This window comes from Idiotropiscis lumnitzeri, chromosome 10 (assembly GCF_059441095.1).
Source record: "Idiotropiscis lumnitzeri isolate Australia: NSW breed Sydney's pygmy pipehorse chromosome 10, RoL_Ilum_1.0, whole genome shotgun sequence".
In the NCBI taxonomy this organism is placed as follows: domain Eukaryota; kingdom Metazoa; phylum Chordata; class Actinopteri; order Syngnathiformes; family Syngnathidae; genus Idiotropiscis; species Idiotropiscis lumnitzeri.
In genome coordinates, this window is record NC_142400.1 from 21,736,684 (window position 1) to 21,755,975 (window position 19,292).

Here is a 19,292-nt window from a genome sequence, read left to right on the forward strand (position 1 = left end):
ATAAAAACATTCATACAACCATCCAATGGTCACACTAAACCCATACTAATGCTGGCATCCCTACTCTCTGGCATGACATCTCACATATAAGCCTATCAGGGGGGTTAACTGTCCTACCACACCTTGTGAAAGTCACAGAGCCCTGCATGTCATGTGGTTGTGTGCAAACTACTTCCTCTAGCTCAATTTCAACTGGGGCTGCGTCATTCAAGGCAACGGGTGAGTCTAAAGTCATATGTGCATGAGTGTCATGGCTGAATTCAGATTCAGTACGGAACCTGTGAGGCAGTCCTGCTGACTGATATCCCTCAGTGACATCCTTTTGACAGGGATCATCAGAGTCCTCTTCCACTGAGAAGCACACACGTTCCGCCACTGCTTGAACTGGTGACTGCATGAGCCAGTTCTCAGTGCGCACCTGAGCATCCTCCTGCTCATCAAGATTGTAACTCCTGGCACTCCCATAATGTGCATCCACCTGCGACTCTTCTGAAGACAATTGCTGCTCCATCCGCCCCGGGAACGTTAGGAAGTCAACTGGGAGTAGTACCGTATTTTCCGGGCCATAGGGCGCTCTTTAAAGTCCCTAATCTTCCCCAAAAACAAACAAAGCGCCTTGTAAAGCGACGCGCCCACTATATGGACAAAGCATCACTCGCGTCCATCAACCCTTTTACTCATTGGGCTGTTCGGAGTGCATGTTTGCACACCCTGCTGGACAAAGTCTGAGTCATCTATGCTTCTAATTGACCGTGACTTATACATTATGTGACTATGGTGTTTGGGTGATGGTGTAGGAGAAAGCTGGACAAAAGGGCAGCTGTCCACAATGTTGTAGTCTGTCTTATCATTTATGTTATTGCAAGCAAGAAACGTCCCAGGTTTAGACAACAGACTGCAAAAAGCCCAAAGCACAACAGCACATCTCTCTAAACAACCATGCACATCTCTCTAAACAGCCATGCACATCTCTCTAAACTGCCATGTGATTGGCTGAGTCTGAGTGGCTCCCAAGAAGCCATTGCTGTAATTGGCTAAGGCTGAGTGGCTCCCAAGAAGCCATTGCTATAATCTTTTTGTGATATTTTTATTTCTTTTGGGTATATAGATGGCATGAGAGATACATGTTTTGTGTTAATCTTATTTCTTTGTTTCATTGTTTGCTTGTATGCTGAGTTTTTTTTTGGTTTTGATTTGAAACCGTGACTCTAAGGAGTGTGGTGACCACTGAAGTCCCTCCCCTGACGCTGTCTCCAAGTCACTGTACCGGCGGTGCCCTACGACCTACCGCCGCCTTTCGTCTCAGCCTCGGCAGCGCACTCCTTGCGGCTGCCTTGGTCCCCCGGCCGGCCGCCTGAATGGCCACAGCTGGACTCGCTGGTCTGGCCCCCCGGACGGCCGCCTGAATGGCCACAACTGGACTCGCTGGTCTGGCCTCCCGGACGTCCGCCTGAAGGGCCACGACTGGACTCGCTGGTCGGGTCTCCCGGACGTCCGCCTGAAGGGCCACGACTGGACTCGCTGGTCGGGTCTCCCGGACGCCCGCCTGACCGGTCTCGATTGCGGGTCGTGGTCCCGCCTTCCGGCCCCCTTCCTCCCACCCTCGTTTTTGGACACTTTTTTTCTTTTGTGCTTACGTGTTTTGGGACGTCTGGAATCCGTCTTTGGGGGGGGGCTACTGTCATGACCCGTGTCGGTCATGTCAGGGTTTCTTGTTATTATTTTTCACCTTCCATTCCATGTCCTTGTCTTTGTTTTGTTCACCCTCTGTCAGCTGAGTGGGAGCGTTCCCCTCAGCACTCGTTCCCCACCAGCCACGCACCTGTTCCCCGTTAGCCTCACACACCTGATTCCCATCTGCTCCCCTAATGACTGGACTATTTAAGCACCCCGTGCCGACTGCTGAGGGTCGGTGCATTGCTCCCTCTATACCCTTTACTCGCGTTTGCTCCACTTCGGACTGTCACGGCCGCTCCCTGATCTCGTTCTCGCTCTTGCTCCCTTTACACCCCCCATATGCGCTTGTCCCGATTGCTCGTCCTCGTTCACGTTCATGTTAGTTTGTCGCTGTCTTTGTTCCCCGTCAAGTTTAGTTCTGTTAGTCACCTTTTGTTTGCCTTGTTACTTTGCACCCTGCCACGTTGTTTGTCCTTGTTTTGATTCAGTTAATAAATTCCCTTTAAGTTACCCTTTTACCTGCTTCCTCGCATCTTGGGTCCTTCCTCATCTCGCCGACCGGCGATCCATGACAGTAGGTTCAGTAAGCCTACATGCACTATAACTAGAAACTTGGTAGTGAGCATAGACAATCAGGCGATGTGTTGGCATCCCAGAACATCTTCAATAACCGCAGTGATTCGGAAGATGCACTTCACCTGCTGGCAACTCCAACACACCGAACCTGCACCAAGGCACATGCACACACACTTCAGGGTGCTGAGACAGCAAACCTGACACTTTGTAAAACGCTTTGGCACAACATAGTGTAGATAAAGCGCTATATAAGTTCTCACCATTTACTATTTTGAACAATTTTTATTCATTTTCAGGGAATTTTACAGATTCCTTTGGACGATATATGGCCACATCCATTATGCGCTGACATATTGCTTTGAATGGGCCACCTGTTTCAACGGGTGTTTGCAACAAAAATAAAAGGGGAAAAAAAGCAAAAGAAAATCAATATTCATTTTAGATGCTCAAAGGGTTTGTGGCTCCTGCGATTCATTTTATGAAACGGGTTCTTTATTTGATGATCCCAGTTTAATCTGTCCCTCCTCACTCTGATTGTGCCAGGGACAGTTTAAATGCGTAATATGACAAAACGCAATGTCATATAGTGTAAAAAAAACTGCAATAAGCAAAATTAATGTTGACATCTCTTTAGAGTTAGAGTTAATTGCAATCACAAATTGTTAGAGAAGGGTTGTCCAAACTTGGTCCTCGAGGGTGGCTGTCCTGCCAGGATTGTGATTTTGCTTCTTCAGAGTTTGCTGATGATCTGATCATTTGAGTCAGGTGTGTTGCAGCAGGGAGAGATGGAAAACAGGCAGGGCCGTGTCCCTTGGGAACTGGAGCTGGACATGTGTTAGAGTGAGAGTTATTTGAGATCTTTGTAAATCAGGCTCAATGTGTCTTGGCTGTAAAGATTCCAAATGAAGCCTTTGCTTGGCAGCACAGTTTCTCCTCTATAGATAGACCATGTCTTTTGTGAACAACTTGGCTGTTAGGAATCATTTTAACTAGAAAACAATTTATACTAACTTCAAAGCAAGAACTTCACCTCTTTCCTGTAGCTGTGATATCCCACATAATTTCTCTCTTTTGTTTTTAGTTACAGTTATGTTTTTGGAGATTTCAGAAATGTCAAAGCTAATGTGGTGATTATCTTGTGCAACATTTTTAGTGCTGTCACAGACCACTCATTTCCAGGTATTTAACAATATATGTACTAAAAATGTATGCATTACAATGATGTGAATGCAATGGCCTGTAAATTACACTCATGTCCTGGAGCCTTTTTATGTTTAGGTGTGTGACACAACTGGTGCCAAACGTCTTGGCCTTCTGCCTATAGACCCTCCAAATCGACACTTTCCCAAGTCTACTCATCCAATTTTAATGACTTTATGTAACTTAGTCTCATTAATTAAATATTTGATTTAATTTTGTTGGTGGCTAAGGATTCAGGAGTCCTTGATGTGTTGTGCTTGCTGGAGGGCCCAAGGGGGGAAGGAGTGAGAAGGAGAGGTGTGTGTGTGTGCGGATGTGCGAGGTGTGTGTGGGTGTGTGCGCGTGTGTGTATCTGTGCAGCTGTGAGGCCTCCAGCATTCCAATGATCTTCCAAAACATCATTTGACATTCATTACTTTGAAATGATGTATATTCACTAGAGTTGTACTCCTAATATTGAGTGAGATGTCATGACCCGTGTCTGCCACGTCAGTGTTTTTGTTATTTTCTTCCCTCCTTCCTGCCATGTGCCTTTTGTTATTGTTTTCATCACCTCCCTGCCATGTGCCTTTGTTATTGTTTTCGTTCTCACCAGCTACGCACCTGTTCCTAGTCATCATCACGCACCTGTTCCTAGTCATCATCACGCACCTGCTTCCCATCTGCTCCCCTAAGTACCCGGACTATTTAAACCTTCCAGACCGACAACGCAGTGTCGGGTCATTACCCTGTTTGCCTCCTGTTGCCACGTCACCTCGGACTCTCACGACTTGCGCTTCGCTCCCGTTGTTGCACTTGTCTTCGTTCCCTGTCCGCCTGGCTCGTTCCCGTCTCGTGTTTGGTCCTTGTCATCGTCCAGTTAGTCTCGTTCAGTTGCCTGTGTTGTTTCTTTGCCCACGCCCCGTTGTTCGTCCCCACCAAGCTCCACAATAAATCTCCTTAAAGCTTCACCTACCCCTGCTTCCTCGCTTCTTGGGTCCACCTCCTCATCGCCGCAAGGCGACTCCTGACAGAATGACCCGACCTCGAAAAAAGGACCCAGCGAGGGGCTCGCGGCGGCGTCATGGACACCGCCGCACGGACCCCCCCCACCAACCCGCCGATCAGCTCAGCGCCACGTCTGTCACGCTACCCGCTTCCCCAGATTACGAGGACTTGTTCGAAAAGACAGCCTACCTTTTGGACTCCCGCCGCGCTGAGCTGGGCGCACGACTGGCCCAGATAGCGGAGCAGGTGGCCTCGATCGCGGAGAAGGGCGCCGCCGCGGTACCACCCCGGGAGACTATCATGGAGCTGACAGCTCAGATGGTGGAGCTGGAGGTCAAGATGGTGGAGAGCATGAGGCTGGCACAGCTGGCCGACCGACAGCTGGCTGAAAGGCGTCCCGCCTCCACATCATCTGCAGCAACCCACGTCGCCTCCACGTCCGTAGCAGCAACCCACGTCGCCTCCACGTCAGCTGCAGCAACCCATGCAGCCCCCACGTCAGCTGCACCGACCGTGCAGCCTCCGGTGCCTGCCCCTCACCAGCCTGCCGACCAGCCCCGTACCTCGTCTTCCTTTCACGGTAACGCCCTCGTCTTCCTTCCCGACCTTCCTCCACACTGTACCATTGATTCCGATTACGACGACAATTTTGATCACCAGGCCAATTCACCCACTCACGCTTTAGTTGATAATGATTTAGCAGATGATTCTGAGCACTATGCCCCGCACGTTTTTGTCGACTCGGATCACGAGTACGATGCAGACCACATCTACGCCTTGTTAGACGCTCAGCGCCACCCGGACACAGTTAGTACCAGTCACTTTTTCCCCCCCGAACCATTCCTGACACCTTTTTCGTTTGAGTCTTCCAAGACCACCTCCCAATCCACCTCGCGCACTTCACGTCCCAAATCACGTAGATCACGGCCACGTCGTTCCCCTCGTTCACCATCGGTTTTAGCACCTGCTCACGTTCCCCTGGCACCCCCTAGCTCGCGTTCACCAGCCCCTGTAACCTTGGTCCCGCGTGTTCCCCATTCCCCTGATTCCCTATGGCGGCAGGCTGATAGGGATCAGGGCCCCCGGTTCGGCTGTGCCCGGACCGACTGCTGCATCCGGCCCTCTGTCGCCCCCCCGCCAGCTACTGAGCTTTGTCCCGGCTCCTCTCCAGCCGCAGCGTCCCATCCCGGCTCTCTGCCAGCTGCTGAGCCCCGTCTCAGCTCCCCGCTAGCTGCTGAGCCCCGTTCCGGTTCCTCCCCAGCTGCTGAGCCCCTTTTCGGCTCCCCGCCAGCTGCTGAGTCCCGTCCCGGCTCCTTGCCAGCCGCAGCGTCCCGTCCGGGCTCCCTGTCAGCTGCTGAGCCCCGTCTCAGCTCCCCGCTAGCTGCTGAGCCCCGTTCCGGCTCCTCCCCAGCTGCTGAGCCCCTTCCCGGCTCCCCGCCAGCTGCTGAGCCCCTTCCCGGCTCCCCGCCAGCTGCCGAGCCCCGTTCCGGTTCCCCGCCAGCTGCCGCGCCCCGTGCCGGCTCCCCGCCAGCAGATGAGTCCCGTTCCGGCTCCCCGCCAGATGATAAGCCCCGTCCCGGTTCCCCCCGAGCTGCTGGGGCCTGTTCTGACCTCCCGAGAGCTGCTGACCCCCGCTCCGGCGCCTCGCCAGCGCTTCAAGTTCCTGTTCCGGCGGAGCACGTCCTGCGTCCGCCACAAGTCCCTGTTCCGGCGGAGCACGCCCTGCGTCCGCCACCGGTCCCTGTTCCGGCGGAGCACGCCATGCGTCCGCCACAAGTCCCAGTTCTGGCGGAGCACGTTCGGCGTCCGCCACAAGTCCCTGGTCCGGCGGAGCACGCCCTGCGTCCGCCACCAGTCCCTGTTCCGGCGGAGCACGTCCTGCGTCCGCCACAAGTCCCTGTTCCGGCGGAGCACGTCCTGCGTCCGCCACAAGTCCCTATCCCGGCGGAGCACGCCCTGCGTCCGCCACAAGTCCCTGTTCCGGCGGAGCACGTCCTGCGTCCGCCACAAGTCCCTGTTCCGGCGGAGCACGCCCTGCGTCCGCCACCAGTCCCTGTTCCGGCGGAGCACTCCATGCGTCCGCCCCAAGTCCCTGTTCCGGCGGAGCACTCCATGCGTCCGCCCCAAGTCCCTGTTCCGGCGGAGCACGCCATGCCTCCGCCACAAGTCCCTGTTCTGGCGGAGCACGTCCTGTGTCCGCCACAAGTCCCTGTTCCGGCGGAGCACGCCATGCGTCCGCCACAAGTCCCTATCCCGGCGGAGCACGTTCTGCGTCCGCCCCCAGTCCCTGTTCCGGCGGAGCAGGCCCCGCGTCCGCCACAAGTCCCAGTTCTGGCGGAGCACGCCTTGTGTCCGTCACAAGTCCCTGTTGCAGCGGGGCACGCCCTGCGTCCGCTACCAGTCCCGGTCCCCGCTGCGCCCGGCCCGCCGCAGCTCCAAATCCCTGCTTCGGCGGTGCCAGACGGCCCGCCGCCAACCCAATTCCCTGTCCCGGCGGCGCCCGAGGACACGCCATTGCTTCCCGTCACTGCCTCGGCGGTGCTCGACGATCCGCCGTCGCCCCAAGCTCCTTTTTCGGCGGAACTCGACGATTCGCCGGCGCTCCAGTTTCCTGCCTGGGCGGTGGACGACGACCCGCCGTCGCTTCTCGTCTCTGTCACAGCGGCTCCCGACGAAGCGCCGCCGCTCCACGTTCCTGTCTCAGCGGGGTTGGAGGACCAGCCGCCGTGCCACGTTCCTGTCTCAGCGGGGTTGGAGGACCAGCCGCCGTGCCACGTTCCGGTCTCGGCGGGGTTCGAGGACCAGCCGCCGCTCCACGTTCCTGTCTCGGCGGGGTTCGAGGACCAGCCGCCGCTCCACGTTCCTGTCCCGGCGGGGTTCGATGACCTGCCGCCACTCCACGTTCCTGTCTCAGCGGGGTTGGAGGACCAGCCGCCGTGCCACGTTCCGGTCTCGGCGGGGTTGGAGGACCAGCCGCCGTGCCACGTTCCGGTCTCGGCGGGGTTGGAGGACCAGCCGCCGCTCCACGTTCCTGTCTCGGCGGGGTTCGAGGACCAGCCGCCGCTCCACGTTCCTGTCTCGGCGGGGCTCGAGGACCAGCCGCCGCTCCACGTTCCTGTCTCGGCGGGGCTCGAGGACCAGCCGCCGCTCCACGTTCCTGTCCCGCGGGCACTCGACGATCATCCGCCGCTCCAAGTTCCCGTCCCGCCGGCGTTCGACGACCAGCCACAGCTCCACGTTCCTGCTTCGGCGGGGCTCGACGACCTGCCGCCGCTCCACGTTCCTGTCTCGGCGGGGTTCGACGACCAGCCGCCGCTCCACGTTCCTGACTCGGCGGGGCTGGACGACCAGCCGCCGCTCCACGTTCCGGTCTCGGGTGCGCCCGGACGTCCGCCTGAGTGTTCACGGGTGGACTTGTTGATCGGGCCTCCCGGACGCCCGCCTGAATGGCCCCGTCGGGACTCGCTGGTCTGGCCCCCTGGACATCCGCCAGACCGGCCTAGTTCGCGGGCCTTGGTCCCGCCTCCCGGACGTCCGCCCGAATGGCCCCGTCGGGACTCGCTGGTCTGGCCCCCTGGACATCCGCCAGACCAGCCTAGTTCGCGGGCCTTGGTCCCGCCTCCCGGACGTCCGCCCGAATGGCCCCGTCGGGGCTCGCTGGTCTGGCCCCCTGGACATCCGCCAGACCGGCCTAGTTCGCGGGCCTTGGTCCCACCTACCGGCCCCCTTCCGCCCGCCCTCGTTCTTGGACTTGGTTTCATTTTTGACTGTTTTCATTTGGGACGTCTGGAAGCCGTCCCTTGAGGGGGGGGTACTGTCATGACCCGTGTCTGCCACGTCAGTGTTTTTGTTATTTTCTTCCCTCCTTCCTGCCATGTGCCTTTTGTTATTGTTTTCATCACCTCCCTGCCATGTGCCTTTGTTATTGTTTTCGTTCTCACCAGCTACGCACCTGTTCCTAGTCATCATCACGCACCTGTTCCTAGTCATCATCACGCACCTGCTTCCCATCTGCTCCCCTAAGTACCCGGACTATTTAAACCTTCCAGACCGACAACGCAGTGTCGGGTCATTACCCTGTTTGCCTCCTGTTGCCACGTCACCTCGGACTCTCACGACTTGCGCTTCGCTCCCGTTGTTGCACTTGTCTTCGTTCCCTGTCCGCCTGGCTCGTTCCCGTCTCGTGTTTGGTCCTTGTCATCGTCCAGTTAGTCTCGTTCAGTTGCCTGTGTTGTTTCTTTGCCCACGCCCCGTTGTTCGTCCCCACCAAGCTCCACAATAAATCTCCTTAAAGCTTCACCTACCCCTGCTTCCTCGCTTCTTGGGTCCACCTCCTCATCGCCGCAAGGCGACTCCTGACATGAGACTTCCAGGCATTTGATTATAATGTCATCTTTAGGCAATTTGGGCCAAAGAAAACACTGGCAGAAAAGCAAATATGAACACTTTGCTCATAAGAATGAGGAGGAGGAACAAAAACCAACCTGTCAAACTGCCTTCATATATTATTTTAAATAACAACACCCTTTAAGTGATGTGATCTTTAAGGTCAATTACATTGACTGCATAAAAAAAAATAACCTTCAGATTGATGTAGCATTAACCTCTAATCTCACAGCAGCCAATGAGAGGGTAGAATTATCTCATTAATTTACTTTCATAAGATTAGAGGTGCTCTAGCTGCTATTAAATTAAAATTCAGCAATCAACAGACGTGAGCATTACTTCCCCAAGATGAGAATATGTGTTGCAGCTTCTGTTGCTTCATCAGCAAACACTATTGGCTCCTTGCCACTGGATGATCTTCCCATGTTGACTCGAGCTTGTCATTGAGCAAATCTCATTTGTGTGGAAAGACTTCAAAATCGCTTTAAAGTAATGACTGCAATGAAACTGATTGAATCCCCTAAGTATGCTTCTGTCAGTTAACTGCCAGTAAATTCAATGCAATATGCTGTTTTCTGACCACATTTCCGTTTTAAAGTAATTTATGAAAGGTGAATGCCGTATATAGAGGGTTGCTGAATCAATGAATGATTTATTGTTGGGGTAGAGAGAGAGTTGGTTTGAAACAAGGTAGAGAAAAAAACATTGTGGTGGCAGAATTACAGCAATCATAAAATACTAGGATAGAATGTGATGTGACTGAAATGCATTATTCATCCAAATTGCTCCTTTCTCTTCAGGTGAGGGATTTATTGCTTCATTTACAGTTCTCTCCTTTCCCAGCAGCATTTATCATTCATTATATTCCCTTCCTATTCAGCATCTTGTGGTGGTGATATCAAAGGGTCTGATGGTGTCATCCTCTCGCCTGGCTACCCTGAGCTATATCCAAACTCGCTGAACTGTACATGGACTGTGGAGGTTAGCCATGGAAAAGGTTGGTTGTAAATGACCCATGAATTGATTATTTTACATGCCACTACACACACATACAATCAGTTGCCTGTGATGGCCATTGGACACGTTTTTACGCCATAAATTACAGAATATGTTTTTCGGGCAGTTGAAGCCACGAACAGAAAGTTGTTGCTCATACGTGGAACTCACCACCTTGTCTTTTTTTTTTTTTTTTTTTTTTTTTTAATGGAGGGGTGGTTTTGTAAACTCTCCTTGACAACGGAGGGTATCAAGGAACTACTTTGGCATTTCATTTTTACTTTTGTTTTTCTTGTCAAAATTGATAACTGCAACTTTTAATTTTTGTTTAGAAGTCATCGTTTTTTTAACCCTATATTGCCAAACGCATCAAATTTGGTACAAGAATTTCTGAGCCTTACTGCATCGACAATAGTTACTGTTAAAAGTTAGTTTTCCAAACTAAAATACTGATGTTTTTGTTATATAATTTGAATGTCAGAATGGCACAAAATGCCCATGGTATCATTTGTGTTACAAATATGAAATCATATTTACAAATATTTCTTTAGTTTTTTTTTTTTTTTTTTTTTTTTTAATTTGTTACACAGCCAAATAGTTTTCAGATTCCAAAAATCTAAATTTTCTGGCCATTATTTCTGGGGTCAGGCATTATAGGGTTAATTACTTCAAATACAAAATGAAGAGATGTAAAAAATGAAAAAAATCACAAGTGAACTTGACGTAGAGGGACTGCCTTGTGCGCGTATGTGCAGACGGCATTTTAAGAAATTCTCTAAATCGTGATAGCTGAGTCCAAACTAAAAGTCCCATATAATGAAAACAAATCACAATCAAATTAAGGCAACATCCAGCAAGCAAGAAGGATGCAATACTTAACGCAGGATAGGTCAGTGTTACTCAGTAACCATGCTAAGTTAAGGGAAACAAAAATAAACAACAACCAAACAAATTTAAAGAAATTAAATGTCAAATATAGAAAGTTAAATGTTGAATAAAATAATTTGTTTCATAAATCCGATGCCCCTCCCATAAATTAAATTACGAGTGGCGAGGTAGCATTTTTCATTGGGAATTGTTTTGAATTTAGGATTTTATTTGTCCGTGTTGATTAAAGTCAAATACAATCCATTAAAAAAATAGTGCTATCTAGCAATATATTTTTTAACTAATTAATTGCAAATTATTTCTCTAATTAATTGCGATTAATCACATTTTTCAATGACTTATTTTTTTGTGACACTTGTAATGAATGTTTATTTGAGTAATATCTTTGAATGCCCGAAGACATCTGGGATAGGCTCCTGCACCCACGTGACCCTTGTGAGGAAAAGCATCTTAGATATTGGATGGATAATGTAAAATTATCCAATATGCATATTTAAATTCAAATACTGCTCAAATAGCATTCTTTGATTTAGTTCTGCCCATGAGCGCCACATTCCTGGTTTGCAAGGCTCAGTGTTAACTTGAGCATGGTGTTTTGTTCTGAGATGATGTGCTAAAGACGTATAGCTAAGATGGCACAATAATTGAATTCAGCTCTGCAAAGTACTGAAGTTATTTTTTAAGTCAATAAAACTGAGTTGACTGAGTTTAAGTATTTACGTGCATTAACAATTTAAAATTTATCTCCAGCGTTAACGATTTAATTTTGACTGCCCTATTTAAAACGTTTGTTTGTTTTGTTTATCTTTTTAGTTACTGTGTTTACTTTACTAGTTTCTTCCCAGAATATATTTCTGAACCTATGTGCCTTTCAAATTACAATTGAAGATTTGTTTGCTTATATTTTATATAAGTGTGGCTCTGTAATGAGTAAATTACTGACTTTTTAAACATCGTATTCTCTTTTGACTGAGACTGGCGCCAACTGCATTCAGTTCATAATGGGAAATGAACGCATTTTTGAAGAATTATAAGTTAGCACGTGCCTATGGTTGTATTTACCTGTTGTACAGCAATACAATACAATGCAGTACAGCAATAACGCGCCTTACTTTCTCCTCCAAGGTGTGCAATTCACTTTCCACTCCTTCCATCTGGAGGATCACCATGACTATCTTCTGATAACAGAAAATGGTAGCTTCGCTCAGCCACTGGCTCGACTCACTGGCTCAGAGAGGCCGGTGCCAGTTAACGCGGGCCTGTATGGCAACTTCAAAGCACAGCTTCGCTTCATTTCGGACTTCTCCATTTCTCTTCAGGGATTCAACATCTCCTTCTCAGGTATGGTAGCACATGAGGATTCTGTCTGCAGGAGGCGGCAGGGTGCTTCATTGGTAGGATTTTAGAAATATCAACTTGAGTGAAGTTTTAAAACAGGAAGGCAAAAGGTAGAAGTGCCGATTCTTAAACTTTGATGGGTGGAGGGGTACTGTAGATGTTAACTGGTGATCATATGAAAATTAGCATTGATTAGATCAAAATGTTAAGCCCCTCTACACCATGTATAAATTAACTTTAGGACCCATTCCTCAGTTTGAAAGGGAGCAGACATAAAGTAAATGTGTGTCAATCTGAGTGATATAATTAAGGGAAAAGTCATGCAGGTCGAGGCTGGGATGGGAAGGATCATCAAAGCAGGCTATGTGGGTCACTGTCCTCAGGACTGAGGAGTTGTGTAGAGGATGTGTTTGGATGAAAAACGAATGACCACACAACCACCAATGCACATAGCAAGTAGTGTGCGAGTACAGAAAGGTGGCGATGCATTACTAAAATGGAGAGGAGGCAAATGGTGATCTGCAGTGAGAAGAAATGATAAGGAGCAAAACCAACTACTGTATATGGGAAAGTGGAAGGGCAAATGAGAGGGTCTGCATCACGGGCATTCTGGCTATATGTTTTCCTGCTGTTCACTGAAGTGAAGAATAACTTAGGTGATTATGAATATTCATGAAATTTCATTTCTGAGAAATGGTTGTGTGTTCTTTATGCCTGTATGCAAGTTCAATTATTTGTCTTTTCATACTCTGGAAATTGCATCTAGAGATTGACTGAGTCCATTTATTTTTTTAACCTTTCATGACCTTTGAAAATGTGCCACATTGTCAGACAACGTCCCACAAGTGTAACATTTTATTTTGATGTGCTAAAATCAATATAGTCTTGACTCTGGAAAGAATGTAATGGACGTTGCAGCAGCATCAAAACAAATGGCAAAGTTATGCAAATTGCAGTCACTATCAAATTGACTCTGTAGTGTTTTTTGTTTTTTTTTTGTTTATTACACAGTCCTAACAGATAAACATGCAAAGGAAAGACTTGCAGTTGCTTGGTGCCCTTGAAGACTCCAATCTAAAGTTACAAGTTCCTAAGTGGTGCTAAAAGAAACACAGTAAATGATAACATTAGAACTTTAATTTGTCGCAAATTAATTTGAAATGTCATCATTTCCAGAGTATGAACTTGAGCCCTGTCAGGACCCTGGCACACCTCGCTTTGGCCGGCATGCAGGCTCGAGGTTTGGCATTGGCGACACCCTGTTGTTCCATTGCAACACTGGCTATCGGCTGCAGGGGGCAAAGGAGATTGCATGCCTTGGAGGTGGCCGCCGCATGTGGAGTGCCCCTCTGCCAAGGTGTGTGGGTACGTTGAATTTATTGTTTTCTCTCCTGTCGGCCCAATTTTGCTCAGTACATTTCTATGTCTCCACTATGCCATTATCAGTTTGTTATGGGTTTGACAATAACATCCTACTGTACATTAGATTTTGAGGTAATGTTCCCTGTAATTTTCCATGCATTTGAGCATTCACACAAACTGTTAAACTGTTCGCGGGAGGGTGCTGGAGCCTATCCCAGCTGACTACGGGCGAAAGGCGCCCTGCATGCTGAACCACGATATAGAAAAATAGAGAAATCATTGAATCGAGATTTGTTACACATAACATGAGCCCAAGTTTGTAAGAATTGGTTCAGAGTTAGGGATTTTATACTACATTATATGCTAATAATCAGCCCAGATTTACTTGAAAGGTCCAGAAATCAATGAAAGCAAATTTTATTATAATAATTGTTTTTAATAAATTGTGGCTTCAATGCTTGCTGTTTTATAATACAAAATATATGAAGTGAAGAGTGACATGGAGACATTTTTCATCAGCAATGTGCGAGTATGAGAATGGTTGAACATATGCATTATTATATTGCATAATGTAATTGTTAATTACTGTAAAAGTGTTTAGATGCTTCACTTATTTGACAATAATCCTCAAGAAAGATTTTAAGAACTTTACCTAGCCCAGTAAATATGCAAATTTTATCTAATTTGCGCTTTAGGTTTAGATGATGCTTAATATTAATATTCAAAATCTGTGATGTAAATAGTAGTAAACTAACTTAAGCCGACAGACCATTTCAACAGATTTTAAAAGAAGAACAAAGTGGCCTATTTTATATAACTCACATTTTGTCAAAAAATAGCAAAAGTTGTGGTGCAGGAGTACAGACTGTTTTCCTTGGGCATCGAAATGCTAGCTTCACCCCAGGACTGAGCCATAAAAGAGTGCTCATTTGCAGTGCACAACGTTCATCTTGTCTTCTTTCAAATAGGTTTGAAGTTCCTTGTGGCCAATGTGTGGTGTGATTCACTGACTTCTTGCAGCTCACAGCTACCTCGTGTCATCGATGCACAAGAGTTAATAAGTTTGAAGTTTCTTTTTATTTTTGAGACAGTTTTTTTCCCCAGTTAAGAGAGAATACTCTTAACTTGCTGACAGATTCAGCTGTCACTTCAGCCTTTGTCACAGTTGTCACACTTACGTGTGACGTGTCTAAAAAACAGCTGATCGGGTCAGGAAACACTTCAAAATAAAGCTCCCTGACCTGATCAAAACTGCGCTTCAACCTCCCGCCACCGTTGAAGGATAGTGTCCCAGGTGTGTGGGAGCATGTAAGCCCCCTCGAATCCCATCGTCTTCTAATTTCTCATTTCCACTATCAGCAATCATGAGCAGTCTTTTGAGAGGGGACTTGGAATCAAAAGCTTTTCAAACGGCAACACTCTGGAAACTTTTAGAAATAATGAAGGCTGGACACACTGAAAACCATAGAGATTACCGGCAACATAAAATTCACACATGAAGAAGAAGCAAATCGGACCGTACCCTGCATAGACTTAAATATACATCACAATGAAGACCACAGCATTAAAATAACCATTTACACATATCCCACAAACACTGACCAATATACCTCCCCTGACATCAGAACACCCCAACGCACACAAACTCCCTGGGCCCTATTTTGGTAGACTGGTGCCGCTACACTGCAAGACGGCCCGCCAATTGCACGTCACACACACGGCCGACTTCATCATCTGAAAGAGGAGATATCATTATTATACAACTTCACTTCCCATGTGGCACGGTGTCTGACTGGTTAGCACGATGGCCTCAGAGTGCAGGGTTCGATTCCGGCTCAGGCCTTCTTGTGTGGAGTTTGCATGTTCTCCCTGTGCCTATGTGGGTTTCCTACGGGTACCTCCCACATTCCAAAAACATGCATGACATGTTGATTGGACACTCTAAATTGCCCCTTGTTGTGAGTGTGAGTGCGGATGATTGTTGGTCAATGTCTGCCCTGCGATTGGCTGGCAACCAGTTCAGGGTGTCCCCTGCCGACTGCCTGAAGATAGCTGGGATAGGCTCCAGCACCCCCGCGACCCCTGTGAGGAGAAGCGGTTCAGATAATGGATAGATGGTCTTCCCATGTAAAGTCTTTATTCAGAATGGTTACATTAGCAGAGTAATTATTCACTCAATTCAGCCTAATGTAAGAATGTAAGACATATTTATACCGTCAGTTAAATAGAGCGGATAACATTTCTCAATGTGTCAGTGCCCAGTGATGGAGGAAAATGGCTTTGCCACAAAGCAAATGAAGCACATACTTGACTTTTCAATCAATTATCCAAAGTGTTATAACCATAAACAAAATAGATCCAGTACAAAGTTATATCTCTGATGTTACAAAGATAATGCTAACACTGTCAGAGAGATATTCATGTATCAGTATGTGAAGTATTCTAGTGTTATACAACTACACTGCATCATACCAAGAGGTGTTTTGAAAAGAGTATTTTGGTTACACCACAAAGCAAATAATACCACAAGCACAACCCTTGTAGACTGTGTTGTCACATCGAACCGAACGAACTAGACGTTGATGACCTGTGGAGCGCTGACTACTTATTCAGAATATTGTTATGTTGTTCTCTATTTTTACTTTCTATTTTTGATTTCATTTGGTTTGATTTTTTTTCAGCCGAGTGCGGATCGACAGTCTCCAAAAATGAGGGTGTTCTTTTGTCGCCAAACTATCCATTGCCATATGACAACAGCCATGAATGTGTGTACAGTATTCACGTTCAAAGAGGCAAAGGCATCAACATTACCGCCAGCATGTTTCAACTTGTACCAGGTGACGTCCTCAAGGTAAATGGATGACTTCCTGCTCTGTTCTGAATAACACGCACACCAAAAAACAAAACAAAACTGTGCGGTTTGTGTCATTTTCTAATTAAATGTAAATCGGTTTGGGGCTTTTTATTTATGGTAAATGGGAAATTGAAATTTGTAGAAATCGTTTGCCGTAGAAGTTGGAGCATGACTTGATGAATCAAATAACTGATGCAAGTAAACCTCTGTCTCAGCTGGAGCTCAGTCTTTGTCGTGCAGATGTGTAATGGTGTGCGTGTTATCCCACTGCCTTTGTCTCTCATCATGCATTTCTGCCGATGACATTTCTTTCTTATTCATTGATGAAAACATTATTTTAGATGTCTACCCAACACTAGCTCGAATTCTATTCTGCAAACACAACAGGAATACTTGCATAATAGTACTTGCAATAAAAAATAAAGTTCCTAAAATTGAGATTTCATTTACAATTACTAAGCAATTGGAATTATTCCCCACGTGATTCACTGTTTGTAATCTCTAAATGAACGTGTGTACTGCAATACTGTTTGGCATTATGCATTTTACAATCTGAATTGGAAATCAACCCCCAATCATTTGCAGTATCAAATAAGAGGAGTTATGGTTCCCTGAATTACATTTTCACATTGAGTTTGCTGTGCAATTGCCACACACAGCAAGTATATATAGTGCCAAAGGCTTACACTCATTGCGTCCTCTGTTCATGTTTCCTCTGACCAGGTGTATGATGGTAAAGATGGTGCTGCTCCACTCCTTAGCTCATATACAGGCACATCCATGCAAGGTCTGTCACTGACCAGCACCTCCAATTATATTTGGTTGGAATTCTACTCTGACCAGGATGCCACAGCAGCAGGTTTTCATCTCAAATACCACAGTAAGTTACAGTCCATGTTCTTGGTTTAGAATCAAAATCAGAATGCCCTTTATTGTCATTGTACTCAGTTCACAGTCTTGTTCCTCCTTAACCCGATGACGATCTCCTTCATTTTTGCAGTGTTGAGCTGTAGTTATTGTCCTCACACCAAGCCGTTAGTCACTGGATCTCCTCCCTGTAAGCTGTCTCGTCTCCTTTTGAGATCAGACCGACCACTGTCATATTGTCAGTATATTTGACGACAGTGTTGTTTCCGTGGGCCGGGCTGCAGTCATAGGTGTAGAGGTCGTACAGGAGAGGGCTCAGCACGCATCCTTGAGGGGAACCGGTGCTCAGTGTTTGGGTGGAGGATGTGTAGGGGCCGAGCATCACAGTCTGCGGTCTGTTGGTCAGAAAGTCCTTAATCCAGGTGCGTGTGAAGGCAGGGAGGCCAAGAATGTCCAGTTCGGTGATGAGGATGTGTGGGATAATCATATTGAATGCCGAGCTGTAGTCCACAATAGTGGTGCAAAAGCTTTGCCCACAGAATAAATGATATACAGTATAGATTTTTGAAGAACAAGCTTTACTTTACTCTCAACCTTCCTCGCTGTGTTAAGTGTTTGGTATTGTCATGGTATCTTCCAAAAGCCAGGTGGTATACTTATTTTTCTTCCATTTACCCACATCAATTTAAACTCTTCTATCTAACCTTCATTTTCTCTTTATTCAGTTAAACTCATTCCTTCCTAAATGTACCTCATCATCCAGATGAATAATTGATGACATGGTTTGGAATTAACATTTTGGTATGCAGTGGTATTGTGAATATACCATGTATGTACTCTCGTTGTGGTGAAGTAAATATTGAACGAATGCTAACCGTGGGCCGAAAATAAATGGGACTTGTTTCGCTTGCTAATTAATTTGCTGACTGCGCTTAGTTGTTGTGATTGTATCTAATGCATTGCTTCTACCACGAAATGACACAACATTCTTTTTTTGTTCAAACTTTATTTATTTCCATACAGATGCATAACATTGTTTAATATATGATAATTTGATGAGACATGGCATGGCATTACAGTAAATTACAAAATTATGATTGGATGATTGTAATGATTATTGCAACTATGATAAGTTGTCTTTGTAACACCGAGCTGTAAATTGTGGCATTAAAGGTGCACTCTGCAGGATTTCGAGTGTCGAATTGCTACTGCCACCTGCGGCACAAAAAATTCAATTGCACACTCCTTCTTTTGCATGCACGGTGCACAATTTCGTACGAGCATGGCTGATAGACTAAGCACAGAGGCTTGAATCGTAATGTTTACCCTGAATGGAACACCGCATAATGGGATGTATTTTACTCATAACAACATACTTTTCAATGTCATCCATTGTTGGCGTTCCTTATGCAAAATTTCACCATCCACTTCCTTTGCACTCTCAATTCGGAGTGAAAGAGGGAACTGCTAATTGAAAACAAACAACACGATTCTTTCCACATGACAACATCATCACTTCTTACCTTTGGAGTAGAAAGCAAGCCTAAGTCCGATCTCAGTACTCTCCATGCCAAGTAATTTTAACTTAGTCCTGGTAAACACATAAACACAATCAGGCTGTTTTTGTCCCGATTTGACCCCGTACCGAGCTAGGACGACAAACACCAGGGAATTTTATTTCTGATAGGATTGTCATGATGATGATGAGGTCCAAAATAAGTCAGGTCCGACAATCTTAAATAGTCAACGTACAATATTCATGACTAGAAATTGTGCATGGGGAAATCCAACTTCTCCCTTAGACATTTGACTTTATGAACTGTGATGTGAATGGAATGTAGCTGATCAAGGAACTGCCCAGATTGCCGAACAAAATCTCAACAATGTGTATAAATAATATAAAGGTGGGTTCCCCAGATGCCAAGGAGTATTTTCCAAAGCAAGACATTTTCTGTCCAAATAGGCAATGCATATTGAGGCCATGGTCAAGTTTAAAGACTTGCAACATTGATTGTGTTTGTTTGGGCTTGATTTTTTTTCTCTATTATATGGTCTCTGCCAGCACATTGGACAAGTGCTCTGCAAATCGGCCAGTGTTAAAAGTTCGGAGACAGTGTTAAAAACCAAACATTGGTGTTGCATTCACACCAACTCAGTAATA

General features: G+C 46.9%; 1 protein-coding gene across 7 annotated transcripts in view; it reads left to right on the forward strand.

Moving 5' to 3' along the window:
• The window catches only part of LOC148329655 (CUB and sushi domain-containing protein 3-like), a 493,599-nt gene that overhangs the window by 137,330 nt on the left and 336,977 nt on the right, over positions 1 to 19,292 (forward strand). For all 7 annotated transcript variants that reach the window (XR_015845569.1, XM_088306210.1, XM_088306213.1 and 4 more), the window contains 5 exons: positions 9,707 to 9,823; positions 11,836 to 12,051; positions 13,225 to 13,413; positions 16,092 to 16,261; positions 16,988 to 17,144. Coding sequence is in view for 6 of the 7 variants with exons in the window: in XM_088306210.1 (XP_088162336.1) it covers positions 9,707 to 9,823; positions 11,836 to 12,051; positions 13,225 to 13,413; positions 16,092 to 16,261; positions 16,988 to 17,144 (849 nt within the window). In the remaining variant the exon portion in view is untranslated. The remainder of the gene's footprint in view (positions 1 to 9,706; positions 9,824 to 11,835; positions 12,052 to 13,224; positions 13,414 to 16,091; positions 16,262 to 16,987; positions 17,145 to 19,292) is intronic.